Below are 25628 nucleotides of genomic sequence, written 5' to 3'. Positions count from 1 at the left end.
TATAATCTGCTCAGCTCCTCCTGCCCTATAACACGCTGCCTGCAGATTACATGGTGACAGGTTCTCTTTATATATAATCTGCTCAGCTCCTCCTGCTCTATAACACGCTGCCTGCAGATTACATGGTGACAGGTTCTCTGTATATATAATCTGCTCAGCTCCTCCTGCTCTATAACACGCTGCCTGCAGATTACATGGTGACAGGTTCTCTTTATATATAATCTGCTCAGCTCCTCCTGCTCTATGACACGCTGCCTGCAGATTACACGGTGACAGGTTCTCTCTATATATAATCTGCTCAGCTCCTCCTGCTCTATAACACGCTGCCTGCAGATTACATGGTGACAGGTTCTCTTTATATATAATCTGCTCAGCTCCTCCTGCTCTATAACACGCTGCCTGCAGATTACATGGTGACAGGTTCTCTTTATATATAATCTGCTCAGCTCCTCCTGCTCTATAACACTCTGCCTGCAGATTACATGGTGACAGGTTCTCTGTATATATAATCTGCTCAGCTCCTCCTGCTCTATAACACGCTGCCTGCAGATTACACGGTGACAGGTTCTCTTTATATATAATCTGCTCAGCTCCTCCTGCTCTATAACACGCTGCCTGCAGATTACATGGTGACAGGTTCTCTGTATATATAATCTGCTCAGCTCCTCCTGCTCTATAACACGCTGCCTGCAGATTACATGGTGACAGGTTCTCTCTATATATAATCTGCTTAGCTCCTCCTGCTCTATAACACGCTGCCTGCAGATTACACAGTGACAGGTTCTCTGTATATATAATCTGCTCAGCTCCTCCTGCTCTATAACACGCTGCCTGCAGATTACATGGTGACAGGTTCTCTTTATATATAATCTGCTCAGCTCCTCCTGCTTTATAACACGCTGCCTGCAGATTACACAGTGACAGGTTCTCTGTATATATAATCTGCTCAGCTCCTCCTGCTCTATAACACGCTGCCTGCAGATTACACGGTGACAGGTTCTCTTTATATATAATCTGCTCAGCTCCTCCTGCTCTATAACACACTGCCCGCAGATTACACGGTGAAGGGTTATCTCTATATATAATCTGCTCAGCTCCTCCTGCTCTATAACACACTGCCTGCAGATTACACGGTGACAGGTTCTCTTTATATATAATCTGCTCAGCTCCTCCTGCTCTATAACACACTGCCCGCAGATTACACGGTGAAGGGTTATCTCTATATATAATCTGCTCAGCTCCTCCTGCTCTATAGCACGCTGCCTGCAGATTACACAGTGACAGGTTCTTTATATATAATCTGCTCAGCTCCTCCTGCTCTATAACACGCTGCCTGCAGATTATACGGTGACGGGTTCTCTTTATATATAATCTGCTCTAACAGTAAAGAATCTCCTTCTATGCCAAGGATAGGTCATCAATATTGATTCCTGGATAACCCCTTTAATTGCTTTGCACAGTTTAGCGTCATCTGCAAAATTAATATATTACTGTGCAAGATCATTAATAAATATACTGAAGAGAATGGAGCCCAATACTGACCCCCACTCTCTACTACTCCCTCATCACCCTCTACTATTCCCTCATCACCCTCTATGACTCCTCCCTCATCACTCTCTACTACTCCCTCATCACCCTCTATGACTCCTCCCTCATCACTCTCTACTACTCCCTCATCACCCTCTACGACTCCCCTCTCATCACTACTACTCCCTCATCACCCTCTACGACTCCCCTCTCATCACTACTACTCTCTCATCACCCTCTATGACTCCTCTCTCATCACTCTCTACTACTCCCTCATCACCCTCTACGACTCCTCCCTCATCACTCTCTACTACTCCCTCATCACCCTCTACGACTCCTCCCTCATCACTCTCTACTACTCCCTCATCACCCTCTACGACTCCTCCCTCATCACTCTCTACTACTTCCTCATCACCCTCTACGACTCCTTTCTCATCACTCTCTACTACTCCCTCATCACCCTCTACGACTCCTCTTCATCACTCTCTACTACTCCCTCATCACTCTCTACTACTCCCTCATCACCCTCTATGACTCCTCCCCCATCACTCTCTACTACCCCTCTTCATCACTTTCTACTACTCCCTCATCACCCTCTACGACTCCTCCCTCATCACCCTCTACTACCCCTCTTCATCACTCTCTACTACTCCCTCATCACCCTCTACTACTTCCTCATCACCCTCTACGACTCCTTTCTCATCACTCTCTACTACTCCCTCATCACCCTCTACGACTCCTCTTCATCACTCTCTACTACTCCCTCATCACCCTCTATGACTCCTCCCCCATCACTCTCTACTACCCCTCTTCATCACTTTCTACTACTCTCTCATCACTCTCTACTACTCCCTCATCACCCTCTACGACTCCTCCCTCATCACCCTCTACTACCCCTCTTCATCACTCTCTACTACTCCCTCATCACCCTCTACGACTCCTCCCCCATAACCTTCTACAGCTCCTCCCCCATCACTCTTTAATAGGCCATTTTTTACCATTTACAGTTGTAAACATTCAAGGGCTATGGTCATTAATGGTAAGTATGTATCATGAGGCTTCTGGTCTCAGTGATGTAAGTCCCGGAAGTATTTTGTGACCAGTGATACAAAGTCACCGAGTCTGTTGGTTAGAGCTGGATTTTAGGTCCGGGATTTAGGAGTGACTGAAGAGCTTGGGTGGAAAAGTCACTCCCATACTCCATCCCGGGTGTTTCCTGCCTCAACCTTGTGCCAAACTGATTAGAAAAGGCAAACTTCCACTGAGTAGAGTATACATGCTGGTCTGAGAGTAAGAGCCACTGAGAAGACCACTGTGCCAAGTGGAAGCACCAGGTTAGCCTAAAGTGGATGAGAAACCTGTGTCACACCTGGTGGATACCTGAACGTAAGGACATTTATTTTTCATGAACTTTTACTTGTTGCTGATGCAAGCCTGTATAATTCGCTGGTTGTGAACAATAAATCCTGGACAAGGAAATGGATCTCTGCCAATCTGTGCCTGTATTGCCTGACTAAAAGACTATCTGAAAGGCTCCCGGATCACACAGTATATAATTAAAGACCATTTTAGGGTTAGTTTTACTCTCTCTGGCAGTAACTCTCTCTGTCTCCAGCTTGGCTGCTTTTATCTGTCTTTTACATATTCTATTTTGTCCATGTAGTTTCTCAGTGCTTCCTCGCTACCTTCCTGTTTTAGTGATATCAATGTTTTCTTTATGTCATTTATTGCTTTTTTTGTTCCTCCCTGAAGAAACGCTCTTTTGAATGATAATTGGAAGGTTATTACTTTCTGGTCACTATTTCCCAGGTGTCCCCCGACCTGCACGTCTGCTGTTCTGTCAGGTCTATTGGTTAATACTAAGTCCAGTATGGCCGTCCCTCTAGTCGGGTCCTGACCCAGTTGGGAGAGGTAATTGTCTTTGGTTATTGCTAATAACCTGTTTCCTTTATGAGATGTACAGCTCTCAGTTTCCCAGTCTATATCTGCGGAGTTCCCCCATAGTAACCACCTCATTATGATTTGCCGCCTCGTCTATCTCGTTTAGTAGCAGATTTTCTGTGGACTCCGGTATATTAGGTGGTTTATAGTAAACTCCTATTAGTAATTTATTACTGTTTTTGCCTCCGTGTATCTCTACCCACAGTGACTCCACATGTCCATGTCCCTCACTTATATCTTCACAAAGTGTGGGCTTTAGACAGGACTTTGCATAAAGGAGAACACCCCCCCCCCCCCCCCCCCCCCCCCTCTGGTTTTGACTATCCTTTCTAAACAAACAAACAGATCCTGAGCCGCTACAGACTGAGCACTTACAGCCTGCTCGTCGAATCCGGGCAGCACCGACAGAGGTACATGCCCAGGGAGAGCAGACTGTGCCAGAGGACGATACACAACAGCAAAGAGGAGTAAATCAGCGTCTGGAGGAACGACATAGGAACATCACAGGAGCTGACAATACACAGGAGCCTACAGAGGGAGCACAAACTGCCCCAACCCCAGGGACTGACAGATCCTGAGCCGGTACAGACTGAGCGCCCACAGCCTGCTCATCGAATCCAGGTGGCACCGACAGAGGTACAAGCCCAAGAAGAGCAAACTGTGCCCACAGTGAGACCAGGAGGCCGTGGAGGATGAGGCTCATTTCCTGCTGCGGTGCCCCAAATACTTAGCAGTGAGGGAGACTGACTTCAGGAGACTGTCTGATCTCTGCCCAGACTTCACCTCCATGGAGGAGGAAGAGAGACTCTCCATACTGCTGGGGGAAGAGGAGAACACAGCGGCCATAGCAGCAGAATATATTACTGCCTGCCATAGACTGAGAGGAGCCTGATATACCATGGACTCCTATACCCCCACCCTGGACATGTCCCCATCCCCCATTCCAATTATTTCCCACTTGCTTTCACAAAGCTATAATGTATTTAGTCCTGCCAGTGAAGCTGATTTGCACTGGGGCCCAGAAGATTCAGTGAATACTGATTGTATCCCACGCTATATACTGGAGATATAGGAGCACTAGAAAGGGCTCTTTACAGTTAGAGTCACGCTGTGGGATGTCTCACGTGGCTTCTCTTGTAGTAAATGGCAGCAAGGGTTACACTTAATCTTAGGATGTGTATAGTTGATCTGCCCTGGACCTGTGTTACTCACCCTGGCCTTCAGGAGGCGCTCTTTTTCTGCCATGGCCTCTAGTAGCTGACGTTCCATCTCTGCTATTTTAGGAATGGGTCTGTGGAGAAGAGAATATAGTCAATGATATATAACGACACTGATGATGAAGATGAGGAGGGACGCCACGGGGGTCGGTACAGCTACCTGTATGTCAGCGGAAGCCTGGGCGCACCGTTCTGCAGTCTCCCCCCACAAGATCTCCTTTCTTCACCCATACGATTGCGGTTCCTTGTGATCTGAAGATTCGGGCTGATGGCTAAGGCAATCTTACCGCCAGAACTGCTGGAGGATACGGCGAGATGCAGAGCCAGGCCGGCGCCCTCCAGACACGCTGCAAGATAACGGCGGACATCTATCAGAGTCATTCAGTTTCACACAGGGGAACACAAATCCTGCATTTCAGATGGCAGTGCGGTAGTTAAAGGGGTTACCCAATATCAATAACTGCCCCCCCCCCATGTGGCGGACCCCTCACAGGGAATATACCTACCCCGCTCCCCGCACCGCCGCTGCGGCTTCTCCCCGTGCACGGATGAAAACATCTGGTGTCGGGGGGGAGCAGCCAATGGCAGGCGGGGGACGAAGACGAGCCTCCCTAGCATTGCGGGTGACACTAGAGAGGCTCGTCCCCGTCCACGCCTGCCGGTGGCGACACCGGATGTTTTTCATCTGCGAAGCAGCGGTGCAGGGACCAGGTAAGTAGATTCAGTGCGAGGGGCCTGGGCATATGGGGGACATTTTTTAGTCTCTGCCTCCTTCCCTATTGTCTGAAAAAATGGAGTAAGACATTACGGCATCAGACTACACCAGGTTTGTCTGTAGTCTGTAACCATGGAGACACATGAGGCTGGTCTATAATCCCTATAGCTGGATCCACCGAAGTAATAGAGGCGCAGGCGTATACAGCGCCAGTCTAAGTGTACATTTAGACCATTTTCTACACCTAAAACAGGCGTAAAAAAACAAACAGTCGCAGATTGCGGCGCAGAGGGCCTTTGCGCCGCAATCCGCGCCAGAAATACGCCTAATATAGGAGTATTTCTGATCCTAAATGACCCCCTTTGGGTTTCAATTCTTTCACATTTACAAAATCTCTTCTTGATGTCGGTAAAATCGGAACAATCTGTATGAAACCCGCACAGGCCTAATACTTCTCACGGTTCAGGGTTTGCTACATCTGTGAGCTGAACAACCCGATACATGATATCTGCACTGATACATTGTAGCAAACAGGAGTGAGGTTTGTGCTGCCTACAGAGGAATTGTCAGGACTGGATACAACTGTAACAAACCCTCAGCTGTAAGAATCATGATGGGCCTGGATTGGTTTTCAACCTCTGGATGTGAACAGGAATGTGGCTGTTCATTAACAGCAAGGGGGGATCTTGTCAAGGGTGCGGAATTGAAACCCTGTGGAGGTAGTTTATTAAGAATGGCATTTTCGGGGCATCGTGTGCCAGAAAACCTAATCCCCACCAGCTATGAGCCAGTCTGTGGTGTGAACTATGGTGAGGGGGGCTAATGGTGTTTTGTGCACTTTTGGCGTTTTTTTTTTTTGCGGTCGAAAATCCAGCTCCAGATGAAACGCAAGATGCACGTTTTTTTATGTTTTTTTCATTAATCAGGTCTCTGGCCTTTTTGAAAAAAAACTACTTGGCGGGTTGACACTTTTGGCGTTTTTGTTTTTTTGCATCTCTGTAGGTTAACGAAACGCGATTCACACCGGAAAAATGTAAGTAAAAAAAGGCCATAAAACCACATGCGGTAGGAAAAAAAACAAGGGGTTTCTATGGCGGTTTCTTTATTGAACAGAACAAATTTGTATTTGTAAGGGCCCAAAATCAGCAGATTTTTCAGAGGCCCCACCTCTTAATGTGGCAAGAGCGGCGGTATGAAATTTGGAAAAGTCACACGTTTTTATGCGGAACCGCTAAGCACTAAAAATGGAAGTTTCTTTTTTGCGCCACATTTATTAGGGATTTGCAGAACTTTTCACACGGATTAAATTTTATTTTACAAGAAATCAGAAACAATAAAGTAAGTTCTAAAAATTATTGCAAATGAGGAGGACAAATGTAATAATCTCGCCACTTACTGTTGCCGTGAAGCGAAACTGGGCGGTCAGACTGACGGAAAAACGGAGCATTTCCTCTTCTCCTGGGCAGGCTGGAGGTTCTCTGGAGCCCCTAGTGGACAGTTGAAGTAAGTACCAAAATGAACTATTTCTGGATGGAATTTAAAGGGAATGTCCAGGATTATAATAAAAAAAAAACAAGGCTGTTTTCTTCCAAAAACAGCAGCACATCTGTCCGTTTTTAGAAAACTTCAGCCCTGTTTATATCATCGTGGACAATGTTTTGTAATCTGCCCAATTCACATAATGCCGATCTGCAAATTAAACAGCAATTCCCCAGCCGGTCCGTACAATGTCCAAGGGATTTGCTGAATGGATTTCAGTTTGAAAATCAATTTTTTGCCAAATGCAATAAAATAACAGATGAATCCGTCCTTCCATAGGATTCTGAAGATTGCCGGATCGGGTGACACTGCCAAATGATTCGCTTATCTCTAATAAAAAATATTCCTAAAATTATGACATCACCATTCAGACCATTGGATATAAGATGATTATTGAGCGCAGAGAAGAAATTTACAGAGAAGGACAGAAGTCAGATAAGTGGAAATGAATCGTGTAATACTGCGCTCGGCCAGCAGGGGGCAGCGCTGCGCTGTGATTTTGCTTCCCATAACCAGCAGTAAGAAGAACAATGGCGGATTGTGGAAGAGATTGTTTGTTGTAAATTTCCGTGTCAGTCCAACTCAATGATTGGAGGAGGAGGCGTTTACTGCACATCTATACACAAAACAGAGACTGGAGCGTGCTCCCTGGGGCGTACTCACTTTTATTTTGCGCATGGACATGTGAGGTTCATGCTTTGGAGCGAGCTCCGATATGTTAGAGTCCTACTTAAAACAAGAGAGTGGTCTGAAAAGTGCAGAAGTTCAAAGAGAGGTAGAAGGAGGCAGAGTAGGGGGTGATGGGGCAGAGGGATCGGGTACCATGAGGGGGCAGAGTGGGGGTAATGGGGCAGAGGGATCGGGTACCATGAGGGGGCAGAGTGGGGGTAATGGGGCAGGGGGATCGGGGACCATGAGGGGGAAGAGTGGGGGATGATGTGGGATGATGGGGGGTGATGGGGAAGAGGGATCGGGGACCATGAGGGGGAAGAATGGGGGATGATGGGGAAGAGGGATCGGGGACCATGAGGGGGAAGAATGGGGGATGATGGCGAAGAGGGATCGGGGACCATGAGGGGGCAGAGTGGAGGGTGATAGGGCAGAGGGATCGGGGACCATGAGGGGGAAGAATGGGGGATGATGGGGAAGAGGGATCGGGGAACATGAGGGGGCAGAGTGGGGGTAATGGGGCAGAGGGATCGGGGATCATTAGGGGCAGAGTGGGGGGTGATGGGGCAGAGGGATCAGGGACCATGAGGGGGAAGAATGGGGGTGATGGGGCAGAGGGAATCGGGGACCATGAGGGGGAAGAATGGGGGTGATGGGTCAGAGGGAATCGGGGACCATGAGGGGGCAGAGTGGAGGGTGATAGGGCAGAGGGATCAGGGACCATGAGGCCATGAGGGGGCAGAGTGGGGGTAATGGGGCAGAGGGATCGGGGACCATGATGGGGCAGAGTGGGGGTGATGGGGCAGAGAGATCGGGGGCCATGAGGGGGCAGAGTGGGGGTAATGGGGCAGAGGGATCGGGGATCATTAGGGGGCAGAGTGGGGGGTGATGGGGCAGAGGGATCAGGGACCATGAGGGGGAAGAATGGGGGGTGATGGGGCAGAGGGAATCGGGGACCATGAGGGGGAAGAATGGGGGATGATGGGGAAGAGGGATCGGGGAACATGAGGGGCAGAGTGGGGGGTGATGGGGCAGAGGGATCAGGGACCATGATGGGGCAGAGGGATCGGGGACCATGAGGGGGAAGAATGGGGGATGATGGGGAAGAAGAATCGGGGAACATGAGGGGGCAGAGTGGGGGGTGATGGGGCAGAGGGATCAGGGACCATGAGGGGGCAGAGTGGGGGTGATGGGGCAGAGGGATCAGGGACCATGAGGGGGCAGAGTGGGGGGTGATGGTGCAGAGAAATCAGGGACCATGAGGGGCAGAGTGGGGGGTGATGGGGCAGAGGGATCAGGGACCATGAGGGGGCAGAGTGGGGGGGGGATGGGGCAGAGGGATCTGGGACCATGAGGGGGCAGAGTCGGGGTAATGGGGCAGAGGGATCGGGGACCATGAGGGGGCAGAGTGGGGGTAATGGGGCAGAGGGATCGGGGACCATGATGGGGCAGAGTGGGGGTGATGGGGCAGAGAGATCGGGGGCCATGAGGGGGCAGAGTAGGGGTAATGGGGCAGGGGGATCGGGGAGCATGAGGCCATGAGGGGGCAGAGTGGGGGGTGATGGGGCAGAGGGATCGGGGACCATGAGGGGGCAGAGTGGGGGTAATGGGGCAGGGGGATCGGGGAGCATGGGGCCATGAGGGGGCAGAGTGGGGGTGATGGGGCAGAGGGATCGGGGACCATGAGGGGGCAGAGTGGGGGTAAGTGGGGCGGGGGGATCGGGGAGCATGAGGCCATGAGGGGGCAGAGTGGGGGGTGATGGGGCAGAAGGATCGGGGACCATGAGGGGGCAGAGTGGGGGTAATGGGGCAGGGGGATCGGGGACCATGAGGGGGCAGAGTGGGGGATGATGGGGCAGAGGGATCGGGACCATGAGGGGGCAGAGTGGGGGTAGTGGGGCAGAGGGATCGTGGACCATGAGGGGGCAGAGTGGGGGGTGATGGAGCAGAGGGATCGGGGACCATGAGGGGGCAGAGTGCGGGTAGTGGGGCGGGGGGGTCAGAGTGTCCACCTGGTATTCGGAGATAATGGGGGATATGAAGGGAATGAGTGAAGGGGGTGAGAGGGTAGGTAAGTTTGGAAAAGACAGCTATATGGATGAGGGCTATTACTCACTTTTTTGAGGGAACCCTCCTTCCCGTCCTGTTGGTCGGACGTCTTCCCACTCAATGCAGTAAGAGCCAACAAGCGATCCTTCTCCTGAAAAATAATCAACTCTATGAGGTCACAGATTGAAGGGGTTGTCAGGTTCAGAAAGATCACTATTAGAGTAATAATATGGGGATGGGTCCCTTGAACACACAGCAGCTACATAGAGCGTTCCCCACTTTGGATGACCCCGAATGTCCGTGCAATATACAGATCATTAAAAATTGTGTAAAACTTAATGAACCTGTGGGACGCTGCAGGACACCTCAACACTTGCCGCCAGGTTCCTCCACAGATTACAGCAGCAGGGCACCCTACGTTCCACCTTTTTTCTGAGGACCCTTCTAGTAGAAGGAGATTGCCGTAGCAGAGATCCCCCTTAAGATACGTCCAGACAGATCTGCCATGATCATTCACACCTGCTCTTCACAGGGCACAAGTTTAGCTCTATATTTAGAGAAGGGTGTGAATGATCCCTTTCTACATACATATAATTACATCCGTCCTTACTACATACAGATATATACATCCACCACTAGATGGAGCTCAGGAGATTACTACATACAGATATATACATCCACCACTAGAGGGAGCTCAGGAGATTACTACATACAGATATATACAGCCACCACTAGAGGGAGCTCAGGAGATTACTACATACAGATATATACAGCGACCACTAGATGGAGCTCAGGAGATTACTACATACAGATATATACAGCCACCACTAGAGGGAGCTCAGGAGATTACTACATACAGATATACACAGCCACCACTAGAGGGCGCTCATGAGATTACTACATACAGATATATACAGTCACCACTAGAGGGAGCTCAGGAGATTACTACATACAGATATATACAGCCACCACTAGAGGGAGCTCAGGAGATTACTACATACAGATATATACAGCCACCACTAGAGGGAGCTCAGGAGATTACTACATACAGATATATACAGCCACCACTAGAGGGAGCTCAGGAGATTACTACATACAGATATATACAGCCACCACTAGAGGGAGCTCAGGAGATTACTACATACAGATATATACAGCCACCACTAGAGGGAGCTCAGGAGATTACTACATACAGATATATACAGCCACCACTAGAGGGGGCTCAGGAGATTACTACATACAGATGTATACATCCACCACTAGAGGGAGCTCAGGAGATTACTACATACAGATATATACAGCCACCACTAGAGGGAGCTTAGGAGATTACTACATACAGATGTATACAGCCACCACTAGAGGGAGCTCAGGAGATTACTACATACAGATATATACAGCCTCTAGTAGAGGGAGCTCAGGAGATTACTACATACAGATATATACAGCCTCTAGTAGAGGGAGCTCAGGAGATTACTACATACAGATATATACAGCCACCACTAGAGGGAGCTCAGGAGATTACTACATACATATATATACAGACACCACTAGGGGAAGCTCAGGAGATTACTACATACAGATATATACAGCCACCACTAGAGGGAGCTCAGGAGATTACTACATACAGATATATACAGCCACCACTAGAGGGAGCTCAGAAGATTACTACATACAGATATATACAGTCACCACTAGGAGGAGCTCAGGAGATTACTACATACAGATATATACAGCCACCACTAGAGGGAGCTCAGGAGATTACTGCATACAGATATATACAGCCACCACTAGAGGGAGCTCAGGAGATTACTACATACAGATATATGTACAGCCACCACTAGAGGGAACTCAGGAGATTACTGCATACAGATATATACATCCACCACTAGAGGGAGCTCAGGAGATTACTACATACAGATATATATAGCCACCACTAGAGGGAGCTCAGGAGATTACTACATACAGATATATACAGCCACCACTAGAGGGAGCTCAGGAGATTACTACATACAGATATATACAGCCACCACTAGAGGGAGCTCAGGAGATTACTACATACAGATGTATACAGTCACCACTAGACTAGGAGATTACTATACAGTATACACCACTAGAGGGAGCTCAGGAGATTACTATATACAGTTATATACAGCCACCACTAGAGGGAAGCTCAGGAGATTACTATATACAGATATATACAGCCACCACTAGAGGGAGCTCAGGAGATTACTACTATACAGATATATACAGCCACCACTAGAGGGAGCTCAGGAGATTACTACATACAGATATATACAGCCACCACTAGAGGGAGCTCAGGAGATTACTACATACAGATAGTATACAGCCACCACTAGAGGGAGCTCAGGAGATTACTACATACAGATATATACAGCCTCTACCACTAGAGGGAGCTCAGGAGATTACTACATACAGATATATACAGTCACCACTAGAGGGAGCTCAGGAGATTACTACATACAGATATATACATCCACCACTAGAGGGAGCTCAGGAGATTACTACATACAGAATATACAGCCACCACTAGAGGGAGCTTCAGGAGATTACTACATACAGATATATACATCCACCACTAGAGGGAGCTCAGGAGATTAACATACAGATATCACTACCAAGGAGCTCAGGAGTTACTACTACAGATATTACAGCCACCACTAGAGGGAGCTCAGGAGATTACTACATACAGATATGTACAGCCACCACTAGAGGGAGCTCAGGAGATTACTACATACAGATATATACAGCCACCACTAGAGGGAGCTCAGGAGATTACTACATACAGATATATACAGCCACCACTAGAGGGAGCTCAGGAGATTACTACATACAGATATATACAGCCACCACTAGAGGGAGCTCAGGAGATTACTACATACAGATATATACAGTCACCACTAGAGGGAGCTCAGGAGATTACTATATACAGATTATACAGTCCACCACTAGAGGGAGCTCAGGAGATTTACTACATACAGATATATACAGCCACCACTAGAGGGAGCTCAGGAGATTACTACATACAGATATATACAGCCACCACTAGAGGGAGCTCAGGAGATTACTACATACAGATATATACAGCCCCCACTAGAGGGAGCTCAGGAGATTACTACATACAGATGTATACAGCCACCACTAGAGGGAGCTCAGGAGATTACTACATACAGATATATACAGCCTCTAGTAGAGGGAGCTCAGGAGATTACTACATACAGATATATACAGCCTCTACGTAGAGGGAGCTCAGGAGATTACTACATACAGATATATACAGCCACCACTAGAGGGAGCTCAGGAGATTACTACATACATATATATACAGACACCACTAGGGGAAGCTCAGGAGATTACTACATACAGATATATACAGCCACCACTAGAGGGAGCTCAGGAGATTACTACATACAGATATATACAGCCACCACTAGAGGGAGCTCAGGAAGATTACTACATACAGATATATACAGTCCACCACTAGGAGGAGCTCAGGAGATTACTACATACAGATATATACAGCCACCACTAGAGGGAGCTCAGGAGATTACTGCATACAGATATATACAGCCACCACTAGAGGGAGCTCAGGAGATTACTACATACAGATATATGTACAGCCACCACTAGAGGGAACTCAGGAGATTACTGCATACAGATATATACATCCACCACTAGAGGGAGCTCAGGAGATTACTACATACAGATATATATAGCCACCACTAGAGGGAGCTCAGGAGATTACTACATACAGATATATACAGCCACCACTAGAGGGAGCTCAGGAGATTACTACATACAGATATATACAGCCACCACTAGAGGGAGCTCAGGAGATTACTACATACAGATGTATACAGTCACCACTAGAGGGAGCTCAGGAGATTACTATATACAGTTATATACAGCCACCACTAGAGGAAGCTCAGGAGATTACTATATACAGATATATACAGCCACCACTAGAGGGAGCTCAGGAGATTACTATATACAGTTATATACAGCCACCACTAGAGGGAGCTCAGGAGATTACTATATACAGATATATACAGCCACCACTAGAGGGAGCTCAGGAGATTACTACATACAGATGTATACAGCCACCACTAGAGGGAGCTCAGGAGATTACTACATAAGCCTCTAGTAGAGGGAGCTCAGGAGATTACTACATACAGATATATACAGCCTCTAGTAGAGGGAGCTCAGGAGATTACTACATACAGATATATACAGCCTCTAGTAGAGGGAGCTCAGGAGATTACTACATACAGATATATACAGCCACCACTAGAGGGAGCTCAGGAGATTACTACATACATATATATACAGACACCACTAGGGGAAGCTCAGGAGATTACTACATACAGATATATACAGCCACCACTAGAGGGAGCTCAGGAGATTACTACATACAGATATATACAGCCACCACTAGAGGGAGCTCAGAAGATTACTACATACAGATATATACAGTCACCACTAGGAGGAGCTCAGGAGATTACTACATACAGATATATACAGCCACCACTAGAGGGAGCTCAGGAGATTACTGCATACAGATATATACAGCCACCACTAGAGGGAGCTCAGGAGATTACTACATACAGATATATACAGCCACCACTAGGGGGAGCTCAGGAGATTACTATATACAGTTATATACGTGGTGAGCTCTTAAACTCCCCCCAATGTTGACTGAAAAGAATTGTAGCATTTTATTCTTTGTCAGTGGAGAGGACCTGGAGCTTTGTATCAGAAAATATTCTAAAATGAAACCAATAAGTTCTCCTAATATCCAGTAGGTGCTGAGAATCTGTGACTGTCGTTCTCTGTTGTCAGCCATGTAGTTTCCTCTTTCTTTAGATACCTGTCCTCTCAGTTATTACTGCTCTGCTCTCCTGGTGTCCTGAATGGTGAATCCTGGTTATCCAGCAGTAGGTCCTCTACCCCATATCTGCTACATCTGGGTGATGCTGATGGACCCTACAGTCCTCCTGGGCAAATCCACCTGGTCACGCAGGACACCCTCTTCTAACGTCGGTGGTCACCCAGCTTTCCCAGGATATATAACATGACAGAAGGAGGCAGAGTTATGTCAGATCCTCTGCTGGAGGACAGGGAAGGATTCTAGAGGAGAAGCTTTAAGTTCCTGCAGTTTGTGGCGCTGACAGCTCTGCCTGCCGCTGGGTGTGACGCCAGGCCCTGGGTCATTCACTGCTTGGCGGATTAAGGTGAATCCTCTGCGTCCAGGAAGCCCACCTACAAAGAGGCTCCAACAAGACAGGGACTCTTCAGACTCCTCTGCACTCCTCTAAATCTCTCTGCCCCTTCTAAATTTATTGGGTTGCAGCGCCCTTACGGGTACCCCCCTTGAGGTCTGGGGGGGCATCTTGGTTCCACACACCCCTGTAAAACCCCTTGGGCTCTCAATCAGGCGAGAGTCCAGCCTAGTTGTTGAAGCTCCATGCCGACACCTGGGGTGGCAGCCTAGGTGGAAGCCGGAGCACAGACTTGGCATACCCTCGGCTTCGGCTAGGTTGACATACATCTAATGTGTACGGCTTTACACTGGGGCACCCCACGAGAATCCATGTCTTTGCGCCATCTTGTGGCTGTTGCATTGGTTTAACTCATGGACCTCATCCTGGTGCAAGACGTCAATGTCACGTCCCAAATTCAGATGAAGGTCACCCTTGTGTAAGATCTGGACTCCATTCCTGGTGTCATCGTCTTTATACCTTATTCAGAGACTGGAAGACTCGAGTGTTCTCCTCGCTGATTCTCAGCCTCTCCGCCTGCGCTTGCTCCTCTGCGTTCCGCACTTGCTCCTCCAGGCGAAGGACTTTGTCCTGTAAGACAAGAAGTTGTGGTTGAGGCCACTTTTCATCTACTCTCATTAAAAGACACCTAGGGCAGTTTTTTTTTACAGATGTGCGCATACAATGCGGTGTGTGATGTACACATACAATGCGGTGTGTGATGTACACATACAATGCGGCGTGTGACGTACGCATACAATGCGGTGTGTGACGTGCGCATACAATGCGGTGTGTGACGTACACATACAATGCGGCGTGTGACGTACACATACAATGCGGTGTGTATAGTGCGCATACAATGCGGTGTGTGACGTACACATACAATGCGGCGTGTGACGTGCACATACAATGCGGCGTGTGACGTACACATACAATGCGGTGTGTATAGTGCGCATACAATGCGGTGTGTGACGTACACATACAATGCGGTGTGTGACGTGCGCATACAATGCGGTGTGTGACGTACACATACAATGCGGCGTGTGACGTACACATACAATGCGGCGTGTGACGTACACATACAATGCGGCGTGTGACGTACACATACAATGCGGTGTGTGACGTACACATACAATGCGGTGTGTGACGTACACATACAATGCGGTGTGTGATATGCGCATACAATGCGGCGTGTGATGTACGCATACAATGTGGTGTGTGATATGCGCATTCAATGCGGTGTGTGACGTACACATACAATGTAATCAATATAATCCATGGCGGGGGGGGGTGAGAGCATCACAGGGTCCATGTTCTCACCTTCCTCCTGTTCAGCTCGTTCTGCTTCTGGGATAGGCTCTGTGAGATCTGTCTGTACGAGGCTTCCCTCTCCTCTTCTCGGCTGCTCTCCTTCTCCAGCTGCTGGAACTCCAAGTCTTCAAAGGACTTGACTGCGCTCTCCATCATCTCCGTCATCTGTACACAAAGGTGCATCTATAAACCCGCCCTGCAATAACACGCAGGAAAACCAAACATTGCCACCCCGTCCCACACAGATCCTGCACCCGGCTGACGAGCACAAAGCTTCTTTCCTCTAAAATCCCTGGAGGAGACTGCCCCATACACAGTATATACAATAGTTGGCCAATCCCACTAAAATCGTCAGGTTTCATTAATATTACTTTTAGGTATATGGGCTCCTTTAATAGAATGTGTTCAATTTCCCTGCACTGCCCCCACAGGTAAAACAAAGTATTACACAATGCACAAAGAAATCAGCATAATATCTGAGTAATGTCCTCCAGAGACACAGATACTATTAATAGTGATAGCCTCCCCTTTAACTGACTGAACCAGGCGCCCCTTTAACACATTGCCTACCCCCACCCCTGGCTCTCTGACATCCGGCATTTCAGCTCACCTCTTGGATGTTCTTCCTGAGCTGCTCGCGTAAACTCTCGGGCTGGTTCTCCAGCTGTGCTTGACTCTCCGATATCTTCTGCTCCAGTTCTCTCACTTTCTTCTTCTCGTTCTGTAATTGTAGCTTATCCTGTGGGTGTGAGATAGAAATCTAGGCATGATGGCACTACCAAAGCCCATGGGCACTGGACCACCCGGGGCATTGGACCACCAAGGGCACTGGAACACAACACCTTGCACTGGACCACCCAGGGCACTGGACCACCCAGGGTCATAAGACTACCTTGGGTACTGGACCACCAAGGGCACTGGACCACTACCCATTGCACTGGACCACCCAGGGCATTGGACCACCAGGGGCACTAGACCCAGGACATTGAACCACCTGGGGCATTGGACCACCACCAGGGGCACTAGACCACGCAAAGCACTGGACCACCAAGGGGACTAGACCAGGTGCACTGGGCCACCAAATGCACTGGACCACCAGAGCCACTGGACCACCAGGGGGACTGGACCACCGGAGGACTGGACCACCAAGAGCATTGGACTACCAGGGGCACTAGATGACCAGGTACACTAGACCACCCAGGGCACTGGAGATAACGGGGGCACTGGGCCACCATTCTGCAATATTTATAGTGATCCATCTCTATATCATTAGATGGGTTGTACAGTTTTAGTTAGATCTCTGTTTGCTGTCATTGAATGATAACTTTCTTACCATTGCTAAAAACGGATCAAAGCTGTCAATTTTCTATATATTGTATTGGTGCAGACAATGTTCTGTTATCTAAACACAAACCTCGCAGACTGATACAGTAGCTCTGCCCACACCGATACATTATACCAAACCCTTAGGGTGGGTTACCAATCTCTGAATATAAATATGTTTTCTTCTGGTCACAGCAAGCAGAGATCTTGAAAATAGTGGGAAACCAAAGTATAAAACTTGATATAAAGTTGCACTTCTACCGACTATACGATGAGTACCTTCGCTTTCTCCTCCTGCCACCGCCACTCCGCCTCCCGCAATTGTTCTTGGAAGAGTCGTATGGTCTCCTGGTCCTTCTCCATCTCCTTCCTCTCCGTCCTCAGCTCCCCCTCCAGCAGAGCCACCTCCATCTCCACCTGTAGGGACCACAGTGGGTGATATAATGGGGGCAGTATGGGGGCCATCAGGGCTCAACAGGAAAAGCAGGCAATGCCCTGGCAATGTGTGGCAATGGTATTATATGGCAGTGTTTTACTGCCACCATATGACACCATTATTTGAACACTGTATGGTGGAAATAATTTTGTCACTTTACAGGTTTAACAGCTTAAACACTATGTGGTGCCGATATATGAGCACTATATGGCGGTATTATCTAGTCACCAGACAGTTTTCATTTGGCCATACTCTTCCTTATTCAATATATGCATTGTTACCTGGGCGCTTTTTGCCACTGTTATATGCGTACTATATTTATACGCTATATGGCAGTATTATATGCGCATTGTATAGTATTTGTATTAGGATTTTTTCTGAAATATTATATTTCTTTCTTAGACAACATCTTGTCCAGGAGCTTCTTTGATTGCCCCCTTGTTGCATTATTCTAGGCAGCCATATGGACAGCAGGATCGAATGCACAGGTGACAATAGGATAGAATGCACAGGTGACAATAGGATAGAAGGCACAGGTGACAATAGGATAGAATGCACAGGTAACAATAGGATAGAATGCACAGGTGACAATAGGATAGAATGCACAGGTGACAATAGGATAGAATGCACAGGCGACAATAGGATAGAATGCACAGGCGACAATAGGATAGAATGCACAGGTGACAATACGATAGAATGCACAGGTGACAATAGGATAGAATGCACAGGCGACAATAGGATAGAAGGCACAGGTGACAATAGGATAGAATGCACAGGTAACAATAGGATAGAATGCACAGGTGACAATAGGATAGAATGCACAGGTGACAATAGGATAGAATGCACAGGTGACAATAGGATAGAATGCACAGGTAACAATAGGATAGAATGCACAGGTGACAATAGGATAGAATGCACAGGTGACAATAGGATAGAATGCACAGGTGACAATAGGATAGAATGTACAGGTGACAATAGGATAAAATGCACAGATGACAATAGGATAGAATGCACAGGTGACAATAGGATAGAATGCACAGGTGACAATAGTATAGAATGCACAGGTGACAATAGGATAGAATGCACAGGCGACAATAGGATAGAATGCACAGGCGACAATAGGATAGAATGCACAGGCGACAATAGGATAGAATGCACAAGCGACAATAGTATAGAATGCACAGGTGACAATAGGATAGAATGCACAAGCGACAATAGTATAGAATGCACAGGCGATAATAGGATAGAATGTACAGGTGACAATAGGATAGAATGCACAGGTGACAATAGGATGAAATGCACAGGTGACAATAGGATAGAATGCACAGGCGACAATAGTATAGAATGCACAGGTGACAATAGGATAGAATGCACAGGCGACAATAGGATAGAATGCACAGGTGACAATAGGATAGAATGCACAGGTGACAATAGGATAGAATGCACAGGTGACAATAGGATAGAATGCACAGGTAACAATAGGATAGAATGCACAGGTGACAATAGGATAGAATGCACAGGCGACAATAGGATAGAATGCACAGGTGACAATAGGATAGAATGCACAGGTGACAATAGGATAGAATGCACAGGCGACAATAGGATAGAATGCACAGGCGACAATAGGATAGAATGCACAAGCGACAATAGGATAGAATGCACAGGCGATAATAGGATAGAATGCACAGGTGACAATAGGATAGAATGCACAGGTGACAATAGGATAGAATGCACAGGCGACAATAGGATAGAATGCACAGGCGACAATAGGATAGAATGCACAGGTGACAATAGGATAGAATGCACAGGTGACAATAGGATAGAATGCACAGGTGACAATAGGATAGAATGCACAGGTGACAATAGGATAGAATGCACAGGTGACAATAGGATAGAATGCACAGGCGACAATAGGATAGAATGCACAGGTGACAATAGGATAGAATGCACAGGTGACAATAGGATAGAATGCACAGGCGACAATAGGATAGAATGCACAGGCGACAATAGGATAGAATGCACAAGCGACAATAGGATAGAATGCACAGGCGATAATAGGATAGAATGCACAGGTGACAATAGGATAGAATGCACAGGTGACAATAGGATAGAATGCACAGGCGACAATAGGATAGAATGCACAGGCGACAATAGGATAGAATGCACAGGTGACAATAGGATAGAATGCACAGGTGACAATAGGATAGAATGCACAGGTGACAATAGGATAGAATGCACAGGTGACAATAGGATAGAATGCACAGGTGACAATAGTATAGAATGCACAGGCGACACATAAAGAATACAAATGCAGCACATATCAGCACGTCCTCCAGGATCTATAACACGGCGCTCCATCTCGGCCACGCGTTCAGGTTTCCTGATGCAGCTTTGGAAGACAAGGCCAGGAGTGAACTTGACACAGAGGAGCGGTAGCGCCCCTCCTTAATACCGCCTCTCCTTTTATGATCCACTCCAAACCTGACCATGTGGCCGTACCCTAAATATCGGACAGTTCCCCTTAAACGCCCTCCAGTCACAAAGTGTTTCCTCCGATAACAAGAGACGTTTGTGATTGCCCAACGTTGTGTCCTCTGTGATTCATACGTCCTGTAGAAATGGACCCCGCACACCTCCCCAGGCCTGAAGGTAGGTGCTCCGCTGCTGACGGTTTCCTCGTGTGCGGCACTCTACGTGTCCTATTACACACAGTGGTCACTGCATGGAGGTGATGAGCTGCATTGTCCCACCGTGTATGTAACGCCCCAGAGTGGCATTACCACTTCTGCACCCTGCTACTGTCTTTATTGGTTAACCTCATGTCATCATCTGTATTTATGTCAGGTCCTAAACATCGTGCATTGGTAACTAATGTTGGTAACTGTTTTTGTTCATGTAATTTACCTAGTTCACCAGAAGGTGGCAGCAAGCATGGCAGAGCTACATTTATAGAGAGTGGAACCCTTCTTTCCATTCTAACCCCCCCCCCCCCCCCTGTGGTGTGGTGGGCGTGTCCCACTTGCTGCCGGGAGGGTGGAGTTCTAGTTAGAGTCAGTTCTAGTTTACCCCCTGCCAAGGGAGGGTGTGCAGCAGGTGCATGTCCCTGCTGGACGTGCCTTGCCCAAGCCAGCTAGAGCACCTTCAGCTCTGCTGGATGTGGAGGCCACAGTTTGAAGCCAGGAGGAGTTTTCCCTGGAGTCAGACTACAGAGAGAAGTTGCAGCAGACAGCTAAAGCAAAGTTATTCAGTCAGCCTGTCAACACAGCAGAGCCAGAGAGCAACAGATGTAGCAGAGTTGAGTTTGTTTGCCTGCCAGAGTTAATGCTAAAGCCTGTTGGGAACCAAGACAAAGCCTGAAACTGTTTATGCAAAGTAAAGCTGTTATTGAACTTCATCACAAGGTCTGGACTCAATTTATTTCATAATCCCCTTCATCAACAACCGCCCTTTCATTGCTATGGGGCCAACGCCTGGGGTACAGCGTATCCAGGTAGGAGCACCGTGACATGTGCACCAACATTAAGGGACATTTAGGCCATTCCTACACCTGGGTACCATCCACGCATTCCTTACATGTTATAAAGGGAAAATAATGCAATCTACACAACACCTAACCCAAACCCGAACTTCTGTGAAGAAGTCCGGGATCGGGTACCAAACATGCCGATTTTGATCACGCGCGTGCAAAACGCGGGAATGCATTTTAATGCGTTTTGCACCCGCGTGAGAAAAATCGGCATGTTTGGTACCCAGACCCGAACCCGGACTTCTTCACAGAAGTTCGGGTTTGGGTTAGGTGTTGTGTAGATTGTATTATTTTCCCTTATAAAATTTTCCCTTATAACATGGTTATAAGAGAAAATATTAGCATCCTTAATAATACAGAATGCATAGTACAATAGGGCTGGAGGGGTTAAAAAAAATAAAATAAATTCAACTCACCTCATCCACTTGTTCGCGCAGCCCGGCATCTCTTCTGTCTTCTTCTTTGATGGCAGGAGGAAAAGGACCTGTGGTGACGTCACTGCGCTCATCACATGGTCCGTCACATGGTCCATCACCATGGTGATGGACCATGTGATGAGCGCAGTGATGTCACCAAATGTCCTTTTCCTCCCAGGTCCTCAAAGAAGAAGAAAGAAGACGAGTCGGGCTGCGCGAACAAGTGGATGAGGTGAGTTTAATTTAATTGAATTTTTTTTAACCCCTCCAGCGCTATTGTACTATGCATTCTGCATTGAGAATGCTATTATTGTCCCTTATAACCTTGTTATAAGGGAAAATAATAAAGATCGGGTCTCCATCCCGATCGTCTCCTAGTAACCGTGTGTGAAAATCGCACCGCATCCGCACTTGATTGCGATTTTCACGCAGCCCCATTCACTTCTATGGGGCCTGCGTTGCGTGAAAAACGCACAATATAGAACATGCTGGGATTTTCACGCAACGCACAAGTGATGCGTGAAAATCACTGCTCATGTGCACAGCCCCATTGGAGTGAGTGGGTCAGGATTCAGTGCGGGTGCAATGTGTTCAGCTCACGCATTGCACCCGCGCGGAATTCTCGCCCGTGTGAAAGGGGCCTAAGAGTCTGTACTCAGCAGTCACTTGGGGGGAGTAACATTCACAAGACATGGAGAGAGGAGCAAGGAAGTGTCAGTGCATACCGGCAAGTAGGTGGGTGTCCCATCTTAGACATCCCCAGGACCTACCATACATGTCTAATAGGAGAAGGTCCCACCTGGAGGAGCAGCCGCTGGTCACCCTATCCTGAGAAGATGGTGGAATACCCCTTTAAGTCCAGAATATCTGACTATGATTGAAAATGCAGTAGGATGAGAAGCTCTGGAGTACAAACTGCTGCTCTGCCAGGTGAAACACTGTGCAGAATTAGTTGTAAAATGCTTTACTTTTCAGTTGTCAGTGAATGGAAACATTTACCTTCTCAGGCTGTAAAGCCATCCCGCTCACACAGCTGCAGCTTGTTACAATGTATCAGCGCAAATTGCCCAAATATCCGAGGTCTGGGCAAGATTACTGCTGGGGTTTGAACATTTGGATATTAAGAAGAATGTTTCCATTCACTGACAGCATGCTGATTTGCCAAAGGGATTCAGGTACAATTCGTGCTGGAATGTTGTAGAATTAGAGATGGAGCTTTATGGACAATCCCTTTAAGGGTCTTCTGGGAGTGGACTTTTCCACGCTCCGTCTCCCAGCGGGATGACTGCGAGATTCCCACACACCAGTGCCACCCCGTGCCTCCTCTGGTTTCGGTTCCTCCCCCCCTAGGGTACGCGGGCTGGTTATACTGGTTTGTCAGGATGCTGGAGTGACGCAGAAGGACATGACTGGTGGATCAGGAATTACACCGTATAACGCCATCGCTAGATCTGTGCCCGGGAAAGCTGGGTGGCAACCAATATGGCCGCCTGCTTTCCCAGACTCTAGAGGGAGGCAACCCTTCGTGTATCTGGGAAAGCTGGGTGGCTGGGAGCTGTGATGGCGGTCCGCCCTGATATTGGGGTGCACGCTGCTGCAGTTACCTCGATCTTCAGCTCTCGCCTCTGCAGCTGCAGCTCTCGGATCTCCTGCTCCAGCTGCGAGATTCTGCTCATCACCTTCATCTGCTCGGCCTCCAGTCGCCGCTGGACCGGATTTCCAGCTAACTCCTCGCGCTGCGGGGACACAGAGACGACCCAGTTATACATGTTGGGGTGCTGGCGGCCATATTGGTCGACACTCAGCACAGACAGATTCATTGCTGAAATATATTACAGTAACTTCCCGGAATCCGGGTCTCATCATCACTGTAAACAAGGCGGCACTAAAGGCGACTCACGCTGCGGTGTTTACAGTAGAAGAGCACTGTGTAAACCGCAGACACTTCTACGGACCCCCCCCCCCCCCTCCGTCCTGCGTCACCGAGACAATGAACGATCCCAGAGCCCAGATGTTCGCAGAGCCGAGTATGTCATATAGCGCCACACGCAGTGGGTTTACATCATGAGCTGTGCCACATGACAAACTCAGCACCGCTACATGTGTCCGCCGTACTGAATCCGGAGAGATGCGCCGTGTAATCAGCCGATGTGAAGCTGCAGCGCCCAACATGCCCCATCCACTTCTATGGGAAAACAGCCGAGCAAGTGTGCATGCTGGGAGTTGTAGTGTCAACACTACAGCTGAGCTTGTCATTTAACCATTTGCAGCTATATGGCTTTACATTGGGGGGGGCCTTGCTGTAGCTTTGGTCGGGGCAGGGATCTCCAGCCCACCAGCTGGGGGGGGGGGGGGGGAGGGGGGGTAATTTCTCTACGAGACCCTCCCTGTGTAGGCTCCTTAATATTATGACACTTAAAGGAAATCTCCGCTTTTCCAGAATTACAGTTTCAATCTGTAAAGAAAGTTTTTTAAATCTTTTTTTCCCCTATTTTGTGCTGAATTTTAACCCTATAATCTTTTATTCTCCGTTCAGACCCAAAGCTAAACTCAACACTCCGCTGTTTCCTATTATCAGAAAGCAATGCATTGTGGGAGTCACATGACTGACGGAGGGGCGGAGGGAGACGGCGTACAGATTCCACTTGGGATGTGATCGGAGAAGAAAACAGCACGTGCCTCATAAATCACAGAGCGCCTGTGTCTATTTTAAGTGTAAAAAGTTAACAGTGGAGTTGCCCTTTAAATCTCTTGCATGCAGAGACCCTAAATTCTGTACATTTTAAAGAATATTGAGAAGTTAGATGGAAAATTCCTGTAGTCCGGCATCCAACCGCCCGATGTCATTGGATCGGTACCAGGGGTGACCTCATGGGGGGGTCTCCGATGACCCCTGATAATGGTAAATGTCTTAGTAAATAGCCCCCATTATACGTCCGGAGGGTTATTTGCTGATGACAGCTCCATGGTGACAGCTGCTCTATTAATGGCAAGCTGTCCAAGATGGCGGCTGATAAGAGATGACTTCATAAACAGCCACAGACAGGAGGGGCAAATGGAGGTAAGTGGCTGTGGATGCGGGGGACAGTTCCATCATAGAGCGTGGCGGTAGCTGCCTCGCGTCCGCTAACGTTATGGTGTCTACATTTACACATCGCGGATGGTTTGTGACAATAATTGCTTAAAAGTTTAAGAAGCACCTGACAGCAGGATCAACCCCATTCAAGCAAGCCTATTGCCGGGTAGGGCTGATCCTGCTGATTACAATGATACCTGACTTGTGAAAATCGCTTGCGGCGTTCCCAAGAACTTGGGAACGCCGCCACCGCTTTTCACGAGACATTTTAAAATCAGCAGGATCAGCCCTACCAGGTAGTAGGGCTGATCTAATGGGGTTGATCCTGTCGGTAGGTGCTCCTTGAGTCTAAAGTCACCCAAAGAAATAAACATAAAAATAACCAAAAACAGCCCAAAAGGGGGTGAAAAGGTAAAACAAAACAAAAATAGAACAGTCGGCATCATCGGCTCCCGGGGCTTTTGGCCATCAACACAAAATAAAATATAAAAAAAATAAAGTTAAATAATAAAAAGTATTAACATAAAAAAAAAGACAAATAAATGTGCCTATAAATAATATTATATAAAACAGATAAATAACAATAAATGACAGCGTTATGGTCCAT

General features: G+C 47.8%; 1 protein-coding gene across 2 annotated transcripts in view; it reads right to left on the bottom strand.

Annotated features, from left to right (window-relative positions):
• The window catches only part of LOC122924052 (pleckstrin homology-like domain family B member 3), a 50774-nt gene that overhangs the window by 5994 nt on the left and 19152 nt on the right, over positions 1-25628 (bottom strand). The window contains exons 3-12 of one of the 2 annotated variants that reach the window (XM_044274967.1): positions 23550-23681; positions 17847-17984; positions 16855-16983; positions 16254-16409; positions 15414-15524; positions 9725-9808; positions 7603-7665; positions 6797-6887; positions 4846-5032; positions 4681-4759 (exon numbers count right to left, since the gene is read on the bottom strand). In XM_044274967.1, the coding sequence (XP_044130902.1) occupies positions 4681-4759; positions 4846-5032; positions 6797-6887; positions 7603-7665; positions 9725-9808; positions 15414-15524; positions 16254-16409; positions 16855-16983; positions 17847-17984; positions 23550-23681 (1170 nt within the window). The remainder of the gene's footprint in view (positions 1-4680; positions 4760-4845; positions 5033-6796; positions 6888-7602; positions 7666-9724; positions 9809-15413; positions 15525-16253; positions 16410-16854; positions 16984-17846; positions 17985-23549; positions 23682-25628) is intronic. The other variant, XM_044274968.1, reaches the window with a different exon arrangement.

This window comes from Bufo gargarizans, unplaced genomic scaffold (genome assembly GCF_014858855.1).
Source record: "Bufo gargarizans isolate SCDJY-AF-19 unplaced genomic scaffold, ASM1485885v1 original_scaffold_2179_pilon, whole genome shotgun sequence".
NCBI lineage: Eukaryota > Metazoa > Chordata > Amphibia > Anura > Bufonidae > Bufo > Bufo gargarizans.
The sequence above is the reverse complement of the archived record's forward strand: the minus strand, read 5'-3'. Positions and strand labels throughout refer to the sequence as shown.